Source organism: Pistacia vera, unplaced genomic scaffold, assembly GCF_008641045.1.
Source record: "Pistacia vera cultivar Batoury unplaced genomic scaffold, PisVer_v2 Contig1112, whole genome shotgun sequence".
NCBI classification, from domain to species: Eukaryota; Viridiplantae; Streptophyta; class Magnoliopsida; order Sapindales; family Anacardiaceae; genus Pistacia; species Pistacia vera.
Genome location: NW_022195152.1, coordinates 118,140 through 128,981, shown reverse-complemented (window position 1 = coordinate 128,981; position 10,842 = coordinate 118,140). Strand labels below are relative to the sequence as shown.

At 34.7% G+C, this 10,842-nt stretch overlaps 1 protein-coding gene across 1 annotated transcript; it reads left to right on the top strand.

Moving 5' to 3' along the window:
- Positions 1–4,637: 4,637 nt before the first annotated feature.
- Positions 4,638–6,047, top strand: LOC116141362 (transcription repressor MYB6-like). Its single transcript, XM_031426868.1, has 3 exons — positions 4,638–4,924; positions 4,999–5,128; positions 5,216–6,047. The coding sequence occupies exons 1-3, from the start codon at positions 4,783–4,785 to the stop codon at positions 5,523–5,525; spliced, it is 582 nt and encodes a 193-aa protein (XP_031282728.1). The 5' UTR covers positions 4,638–4,782; the 3' UTR covers positions 5,526–6,047.
- Positions 6,048–10,842: the final 4,795 nt, after the last annotated feature.

The window sequence follows — 10,842 nt, the reverse complement described above, 5'->3', positions numbered from 1 at the left end:
GACAATGACACTAAATCTGTGGCCACAGTTGGATTGAGTTGATGGTCAATCCAATTTAATATTCTTGTCATTTGTCCAATAACTGAATATAAACATGTCAAGGATATCTGAGGTTGACACTATTTCTGTACCTAAGTCTCGATGAGATAACAGTTGATGAAAGGATTTGATTGCACGGTAACCATATTGTTGACAGGCTAAGGTTTCGCTGAATTCGAATCTATCGGGTGGCCATGATGCCTTGCTAGGGGCCAATCTTGGTCTGTGTGTAATGAGACGATTAATTGGTGTTAATTGCAAAACTATACACTGCCGATATGATAAAGAGCCTACGAGTCACACACTTAGAAGATAATTTAAGAATCAATTTGTGAGATGGTATTTTCATCTTTTAGGATGAAATAGTATTTTGGTAATCTTACAGTACAATTAAATTTGCCGAGGTTGTTGCCTGTATTTAATTTTAATGTTAAAATTAAATTAGTGAGATTATATTTAAATGAATTATTATTAATTAAATGTTAATATATTATTATCTATTGATTGATTTTAATTATAATAATAATTAATTAATTAAAATATCATAAAGGGTGTGTTTGGTTGCAAGGGTGAATATTTTTCTACCCATTTTGCCCTTAATTAAAAACTATTTCAGACACAATTACCCTCAAATGTTTACCAAATAATAATTACCCAGCCCCCCTACATTTGAGAAATTACTAAACACCACAGCCATAAAAAAATTTAAAAGTTAACAAAATACTCTTAGTCACCCATGACCACTGTCGGCCGCCAGCGTCAGTCGCTATAATTGTGCACGACCGGTGAGATTTGGCTGATCGTGCGCCAATAAGGCCTTTTTTACTAGATTTGGCATTTTTATGGCCGTGAAATGGCCATAGATTTTGCCACTTTTGGGTCATGGATTTGTGATCCATGGTCATTTCCAGCTTTGCCGATGCACGACCAACCATATACGGCCAATCGTGCGCCATTCCGTCGATTGTCGACGGTGGCGGCGACAGTGGCAAGCTGCCGGCAGTGGCTTGGGGTAGGTAGGGTTGATTTTGCTAAAATTAAAGTTTTTTATAGCTGGGGTGTTTTAGTAAAATTTCAAATGTAGGGGATTAAAAGAAACGATTTAAAAAATAATAAAAAAATACATAATGTTAATATTTAAAAAGGAGGGCAATTTAGTAATCTATATAACATACTCACCCATTTATCATCCCAACCAAACATATTATTCACCAATTTATTCAAACCAACCAAACACATTTTCTAAACATTCCTAATAGTCTTGAAGATGATCTTTCTTTTGGTTAATATAATATACTTATATAATAAACATTATATAATCCAAACGCCCAATAAGAAATTTTTAAAATTAAACGAAGATTATCCGAGTAATCTTATATGACCCCAAACCAAAAGCACCTACATAATTTTATATTCTTAAACTCCACAAAATAAATCATTTTAATCTACCGTCATATAACCTTGACTAGTATAAGAAATGGATGAATTACAATTAATATCAAACAAATAATTTGTTAACTGATACGGATACCGATCCTGAAACAGACTAAATCAATCAAATAATTGATACATTGCTTCACTAATATCTAAAAGATAACACTAATTTAATTTGTTAACATTAAAACATTAGCTTTTGTCCCACACCCAGTACACTAATTATCATGATTATCTGCTGCGTATTCATTAATTAAGATGTATGAAAGTACACATGCCCTTCCAATACATATGTATCCACAAAGATTTGGTCATGGAATCTCCAACTAATTAATAAAACTTATTTCTTATTATAAAAGTGCGTAAAGTAATTCTCAATTCTACCTAATCCCTACATAAATCCCTTTTATATATTCCATTATACAAAAAATGGAAAACCCACAAACTCTTAATTCCAGGATTAATCTAACCTTACACTTTTGGAACAGAATATAGACAAAAAAGTGGTCGATCTTTGGGTTAATTGGGAGCTGCAAATTGATAAAGAACAAAGATAACCAACCACCATAAAGTCTTGACCTAAATTTGACTGGTTTTTTTATTTTTTTATTTCACAAATCTCTTGAATCGAGTCGGGCCCCAAACTTTAAAACAAGTGCAGACATTAACCCACTGTAGATTGCAGACAAAAAACACAGAATAAAATTATTTATATAATGATACACTGAAATTTTTGACAGATGAATACTGAGAAGCATGTGTTTAATATAAGACTTTCTATGAATGGAGCAAGATTTAAACCAATCAACACAAATTTACATGTTTCACTCTTTTGGGGCTGTTTGGATCGGGTGTATATAAGACAACCGAATAATATTTGTTTATTTTTGCAAGATTCCTGTGTTTGGTTTGTAAAAGTATCTCCAACCCAATGCCATTTTTGTGTATAGAAAATGTGCTCTAATTTAACACAAAAAATTACACCAAATTGGTGTAAGTGAACAATATCACGCTAAATTTGGTGTAACACTATTCATCCACACTAATTTGGTATGATACTATTCATCTACTATAAAATATATTTTATTTTCTTATTTTTGTTATTTGTATTTATGTTAATTTAATTATTATTTATATTAATATTTATAATAATAAATTCATAATAATTATACAATTCAAAAAATGACGAAAAATTAAAAACAAAACTTTATTTAATCAAATATTAAATTACAATAACTCAAAATAAAAATTAACACTAATTTAAAAACACTAAAATTAAAAGAAAATTTGTGAGAATCAAGGATACAGAGGCTCACCATACTCTTCAAAATGCATTAATTGATCATTTGTGGGAAGAGTATACTAGTTTAGAAAATTAAATTACTATTAATATAAAATTTTACTTTTGTGTTATTGTTGTCTCTCTCTCTCTCTCTCTCTCTCTCTTTTTGTGGCATTTTATATTAGATGTAATGTTTTTTCATATATTAAATGTAATGTTTATTTGATTAAATAAATTCTTAATTTTATTAATTTAGTATAATTTTTAAAGTAATTATTATTTAATAAAAACATCATTCCTAATATTTAATTAATATATAAAAAATAATTACTGAAATAGATTAATTGTTGATTATTAATAGAAAGAGAATATTCTAAGGAATATTTTTTTTGGTGTAATGGATTGGAGATGCAATAGTGAAATACATAAAAAATCACACCAATTTGGTGTGAAACTTGCACCAATTTGGTGTTTGTGGTTGGAGATGGTTTAAGTAATAAAATATTACGGTAATTTTTTATTGTAAATAGTGTTTATTGTTGGTAATGTGGGGGATAATCTTATTACCTTGTTAGAGGATGTTATTAAAACATTACCGGGGTAATATGATTTTTCTACCCTTTTTGCCCTTAATTAAAAAACCATTTCGGACACAATTACCCTTAAATATCTACCAGATAAAAATTAGCCTAGCCCCATACATTTGAGAAATTAGCTAAAACATCCCAACTAAAAAAATTTAAAAGTTAACAAAATACCTCCAGCCACCTAAGACCACCATCGGTCGTGACTCACCACCGCTGGCAGTCGGTGTCAGTCGTCGTAATGGTGCACGACTGGCTGGATCTGGCCGGTCGTGCTTCGGTAAGGCCTTTTCTGGCCATGGATCTATGGTCGGAACCGACCAGATCTAGAGTTTCCATGACCGTTTCACGACCAAAGATATAGCAGTGAAATGGCCACAGATCTGGCTATGAAACAACCATAGATCTGGCCCTGAAATGGCCATAGATTTGGCTGAATTTCGGCCATGGATTTGTGATCGATGGCCATTTCCGGCTTTGTCAACGCACAGCTGGCCATATATAGCCAGTCGTGCGCCATTCCATCGACTGTCGGCGACGGTCGATTGTGGTGGCTGGCTAATATACCCACCCATTTATCCTCCCAATCATACATATTATTTATCAATTTATTCGAATGAACCAAACATATTTTCTAAATATTCTCAGTAATCTTCAAGATGATTTTTTCTGTTAATATAATATACCTATAAAATAAAATATAATATAATTCAAATGCCCCGTTTGGACACAGTATTATTCCCCATGTGATACGGCTCCCGTTACATAATGTTGAATTTGACCCTTGTTTTGATCTGCTTGCAGCTTGACTCTATTGTTGACCTCAAATTGCTTATCCCTTTTCGTTGTTTTTCATCATTTACCTCTCAATATTTTATAGTTATGTCACCAGTTAAATTCCATTTCTGACATAAATTATGAACACATCACATGAAGCACAGCAGATTTATTATTATTATTATTTTTTAAGCAAGCAAAACAGTTAGCTTGTTGCCATTTATATGTATACAAATTAAGATTAACGACAGTCATCGGATATGCAGAGATCCGTTGCTTTTTCCCTTTGTTCCCACTTTTGATCCAATTGATGATAAGAGATAGCGCGAGTATCAAGTTTTATGTACATATGTATAACAGTATAAGCTTGTAACGTGCTAGATTCTCTTATTCTTCAATTATTTACAAGATCGGGATTTTTTAGGACAATATTTTATTCTGTGAACTCGCTCGCTCTCATTTATAAATGGTTAGTTGGGTGTCAAATTCTGCGTAAAGAAAGGTAGCTAGATAGAAGGGACCCATCTCATCACTCCCTAAGCCATAAATATCACTTACAAAAGCTTTAAACTACAGTACACATTTGCTATACCTCCTCCCCATCCTGCTTCTTCGTTTTGTTTTGTGTGCTTATTTGCTTGGTCATAGAAGGAAAAGATAATAAAGATGCAAATGGCTCCCCTCAGAAGTCAATGCAACAAGAAAGAAGCTAATAGAGGAGCATGGACCGCTGAAGAAGACCAGAAATTGGCACAGGTTATTGAAATCCATGGTCCAAAGAGATGGAAATCAGTTGCAGCCAAAGCAGGTCTCATATACACACATTTTTGTTTTGTTTGATGCGCAAGCTTAATTAAATTAATGGAGATTTAACTATTGCAGGTCTGAGTAGATGTGGGAAGAGTTGTAGGTTAAGATGGATGAATTATCTTAGGCCAAACATCAAGAGAGGCAATATATCAGACCAAGAAGAGGACTTGATACTCAGGCTGCATAAACTCCTTGGAAACAGGTAATTAATTAATTAACTCATGTATTTTAATTACTCTTTGGTGGGATTCAATAATTTAACCAGTTGAAGGGTTTGATACATGGATAGGTGGTCTTTGATTGCTGGGAGATTACCTGGTCGGACTGATAATGAAATCAAGAACTATTGGAATTCTCATTTGAGTAAGAAAATAAAGCAAGATGAAAAACAAATTAGAGTTTCAACGAAACCAGAGTCTAAGATAGTGAAACTGGGCACAGAAAAAACAAGTGTAGAAGAAGGAACTTCTAATGCAGATAAGGATTCAAAATATAGTTTATCTAGAGATGAGTTCTTGGATTGCTATAACGAGCCTCTAAACTTGGAGTGGATGAGTAGATTTTTTGAAATGGATGAGAGTTGGTTTCACTTTGCATGATAATTTAAACTTAATTTTCATGTATTTTTCTAGTTCTTATTTTTTTTATTTTTTTTATTTTTTGCATCTTTTTTAATTTTGATGCGACTCTTTGTAGGTAGAGCACCCTGTTCTAGTTGAGAAAACGTACATAGATTTTTTTGGATACAAATATTATAGTTTTAGATTTCGCATCATAATAACATTGTTATTTTGGTTAAGGGAATCCCTTTGAAAGAAAAAAACATGACATAAATCAAAAACCGAAAAAGTGACTTGTTACATTATTGAAACGTACGTGCAGACATCCACAAGAGATGAACAAGATAAATACAATAGCAACGGGAGATAACTGCCACTAAAGTTAGCTCAGTACAGGCTTTATAAACACAACTGGACCAAATCTTCGTTCAATAAGTTTTACTGCATTAAATTCGTTTTACAAAAATATACCTTTCTCCTCTTCGCTTTTGGTTTGGCAGTATGCTAAAACTCAGGTTTGATTGAACAAGGATAAAGAGTATGAATTGGGTCCGGGGTCCAAAGGCCTTGACCCGGTCGATGGGTATCCTGTAAAAAATTATTTTAGTCCCTAAATGTTGAAATTCATCAAAAACACCCCTAAATAATATGAGTCCCTAAAGGTTTGAAATATATCCAAAAAACAACCTACAATCTGGGCAGTCGCTCAAAAAGACTGGCGAGTGTTGCGGCGATGACGATTGATGGCCAACGAAGTTTAAAATGATGGGGCTTTTGATGTAGAGTTGCCAATGAATCTTATGGTGGTGTTAGGGAGTTCGAACGACGTCGGAATCTGCCAGAATCAAGAAAGAAGACCGACAGTTGCGCGAATAGGTGGACAGCGAGCATGAAAGGTTGGACGACAGCCACTGAAAATGGAAGGATTTTGTCATGGAGATGTCGACAAGTCTTATGGTGGGGTTATCTCCCTTGAACGGTGCCAGAATTCGGCAGGATTGACTTGCGATTGGACCGGATTCGGCACTATTCCGACAGTCCAACAGCGGGTCAATCCAGTTTGATTAGATTACCAGTTTTCAGGGGAAACTTGACCGAAGATGGTGCCGATTCGGTTGAACAGTCTGGTCCGGTTTTCAGAATAGTGGTCCAAAGGTCATGACAAGACCTATCCCACGACTTCCTATTCTATAGGATTCAAGTGCTCCTAAAGAATCAGGTGACTGAGAAGTGTGTGTGTAAGGCTAAAAACCATTTCTGACCAAATTATTATAAAACTTTTTCTTTTCTTTTCTTTTCATCATCATCATATATATATACTGCAAATCTTTAAAAAAAAAAAAAATGGTAATCAAGTCTACATACTACAACGAAACACGAACAATATCAATAATGCAAAACATGATTCTTGTAGCAAATACAACGTATACAATGTTACACAGAAATGGAATGATGTCGCATGGGCCCAACCTGAGTGGCAATGATGCTCAACATGATCCCTGTGATGACTTGGAAGACGAAGAGGAAGAGGGGGGGGGGGGGGGGGTGTTGTGGTGGGGGGTTGGGTGGGGGTTGTGGTGTTTAGGGTTTAAAAAGGAAAAATGGTGAGTTGAAATACTCAATGACATGAGCCATTTACAATCCACATGCCCTCCCCTTTCCCTTGCAATATAGGATCCTAACATTCCACCACGGTTCTGCAATTGATGTCCACATCGCCCTTTTGGTGACTTCGCAGATCCCCTTACCTCGAACCGATCCACCTTTCTTCGGGGTAGCAGCCTAGGCCAAATGTCAGCTTGCCACGCGTGCATTGTCACGTAGGTGCAAAATCATGCTCTGATATCAATTGATAGGAACCCTCAAACAATAGTTAATACTTTTTAATCATTCAAAACAAAAAAAATCTATCAACAAAAAACCACCGTATATATCATTTTCAATTCCCATATGTGCTACCATATTTACCAAAAAAGTCTTGGATTTTCACAACCTACAAAACCATTGAAACAATAATCATCTTCAATTCCCATGTGCATTGTTGTCGAACCGGTCGTCACGGCCACAAAATTAATCGTAAATACCATAGTTAGCGGTAAGCAGGGTCGAATCCACAAAGAGCAAGACTAACGATCTAATGAATATTTGAGTTAACGAAAGAGAAATTAGCAAATTGATTGATTAAAACTAAGGAAACTAATTAATTGCAGGAAATTAAAAACATCAAATAAATTGCTAACTAAAACACAATATTAAAAGCGTTGCCACTACAAGTTCGGTTTGACTTAAGACCAACTCTCACAATTCCTCTCCTCGCTCTTCAATTTCCTAAATCTACAAGGCTAGGCAAATCAATAAAAATATCTCCTGGCAATCTAGGTATAATCTATCTTGTCTCCCTGTCGTCTTAGTTACAAATCGATTGGTTAAAGACTATCATTGACTAACCGAAAAATGCTAAACCCTTAAACACCACTGGTTGGTACAATGTTAACAAGTACAACCTATCAACTTGTATCATCCAATCAACTAATTACAGAACAAATGCATTCCTAGTAGAAATGATATTAAACGCTAATACAACTTGATTGCAATCAGTACCGAAGCAGTTCAAAGTCATAATCAACATTCAATTATGCGAAAAGTTATATATCAACAAATGTTCTCAATGGACATTATCAATTCAACACGTCGAGCATCAGAATAATATTAAAGCATCGCAAACAAACTGAAATGAAAACAAATATAATCTGAATACAAGAAACTTAACCAAATATCCAACATTCGGGCCATCAAACTAGTCGAGAACTGCTGAGAAGATCCATGAGTGTCGATCCTGATCTCCTTACACCGTAACAGGCAACTAGGGGCTCAGCCGCTCATGGTGGTGTCGACGAAGGTTGGAACGTCGGGAACGGAGTTATCATGGCAAAGAGGACGTAACCGAAAATGAGATGATGCAAAGAAGGAGCAAAAACGACTAACGGATAGCACGAAATACACATAGTCGCACTCGCTGGAATACGTTAGTTTTCCGGTGGGTCTTTTGGCAAATGGTGGTAGAAATGGGATCCGAAGGTACTGATGGAAAGCTCAGGTGATGGGGAGTTTGGATCAAGTCCTGGGGAGATGAAAGGTCGTCGGAAAGTGAGTGAAATCGCGTTGGGAAGTCGAGTCATTGGATCAAGGTGATGGATCTTGCCAGAAAAGGGTAGATCGACGGCAGAAATGTGAGTGGAAATTGATGGGGTGATGGCCAGCACAAAAGAAGCTCAATCGGCATCGAAAACAGTGCAAACTCTGGTGGAAGATGAAGAGTCACGGCGCGGAAATGGTGGTATGTCGCCAGCGTGGGTGAATGACAGTGGAGAGTGACTAGTTGGCGTGAGAAGGCGAAGAGTCGCTGACCTGGAAGATGAAAGGTTGTCGGCCGGCAACCAAACTCCGACGGTGGGTGAAGGTCCCTTCGCGGCTGCCCCTGTTTGCGACCTTTCACCTGCAATTTATACACATTACTACAAATATCCATTTGGTCCTTGCATATTGAAAAATGACAAAATCAATGCCAAGTGTTTAACAACATAAATGAGACAACATCAACCCTAGAAAATAAATCACATCCTAATATCAACTTACACAATCTCAAATTTCAATCCAAACATGTCAAATTAGTAAGAAAAACTCAAAATATGATTTTTATACATAAATTCATAATTTCTTTTAATTGTCTCAATATAACTTCAATTAAATTACACATATGATCTTTTTATTAACAAAATAGAGTCGCTTTCATGACTCTAACAATGGTCACTCTTGTTCTCAACCAATTAAAGCCAAACACTACATAACTAAAGTGATTAATTTCATTAAAAATAGTTCACAACTAATAATCCAATGAAAAAATATAATAACAATATCATCATCAGATTAACTAATTAATTAATTAACTTGTAGTTAAACGTTACTAACCAATGAGCGAAGAACTCAACGACGATGTAAGTAGCCAGAGTATCTCTGAGGATGACATCAAAGTTCGTAACGTTCAAGTCTACTGCAAATTGTATATTTGAAGTGAGTAAACTTGATTAGAAAATATAAGACACAAAATAGAATAAACATTCACATATTAGGGGAGAAGACCGAAAGAATATCTGGGGAATTTAAAGAACAATAAAGACATCTAATGATATTACTGATTTAAATTAATTAATGTTTAATTCAAAATGGGGGAAATTAATTAAGTTATTGAAATATCTAATCCTCCATTGAAAGATGCAAGACATAAACAAAAGCTAGCATGCTGCTTTTTCTTTTTGTAAGAGAATCATCGTTGCTGTTAATTTTTAATGGTTTTTATCCATGATTTACGTCTTCGTAAAGTGGCGTCATCTAGTACAAACAGCAAACATTGTTCATGTTCTTATGATAAATATCAGTTAAATCCATCCTATTAATATTAGTTAAGTCCATTTGGAATCCTGAAAAGGTGGCTTTATAGAGATTTACTAAACCATAAAGGGGTTAATGAATATTTAACAAAACGATGTCGCTTTATTCTACCTAAAGTGTTGTCACAATAATAGGGGCGTTATAGATATTTACCTAGCCATTTGGGGTTTAATGAGATTCTTTTAAGCGACGTCGGTTCTATGATACCCATTAAGCGACACCTTTTCTCTTGGTATAAACGACGACTTTTTTCTTATTCTACAACATCGTTTCACTTTAGTGACATTTCTCCTTTCGTAAAAGTCGTCATTCTGTGTTTCAAAACGACATATCGTTCATTTGGTAAACAACAAGTCATGTGTGTGTAAAATGTTATTGAACTTCCTATTGTTTAATAAGTTGCAAAAAAATCCAAGATTGATTGTAATTGACTAATTGATACACCTAAGTGATATTTATCATTTAAAGAATTTTGAAATCGAAAGGAGAGGAACGAAAATTGGTTTAAATTGGTTTACACGAAAAACAGAGATGTGCGTTCTATATAAAATTAAAAAAATGAATAAAACAAAGCTCATCAAGTAAATTCATAACATGAATCTCAGATCAGGTGTTTGAGCATTGCCATCACTAATAATTAAGCTTTCATATGAAATGAATAACCAACAAAAGATCCGATGTGCTTATCGTTCTTGCTCTGCTCTTCAAGTTTAACATAATACGGTATTTAAACAGAATACAAGATTTAAGGACCGAGAAATTTTGAGTTTTTGATTTAAAATTTTTCAAGTACCCATAAATATCCAAACAGAACACAAAAACCTTTTGCCGCCACAGCTTACAGTGTTTTTGTTGCCAGATCCAACTGTTTGGACATGATTTAGCTGTCTAGCAGTGATCACATGCA

What these genes read in the sequence shown, in the direction of transcription:
- LOC116141362 (XM_031426868.1), top strand. Translation starts at nt 4,783, where the DNA reads ATGCAAATGGCTCCCCTCAGAAGTCAATGCAACAAGAAAGAAGCTAAT. An exon ending in ATCAGTTGCAGCCAAAGCAG is followed by an intron (nt 4,925 to 4,998) that starts GTCTCATATACA and finishes TAACTATTGCAG; the next exon opens with GTCTGAGTAGATGTGGGAAG. An exon ending in CATAAACTCCTTGGAAACAG is followed by an intron (nt 5,129 to 5,215) that starts GTAATTAATTAA and finishes ATACATGGATAG; the next exon opens with GTGGTCTTTGATTGCTGGGA.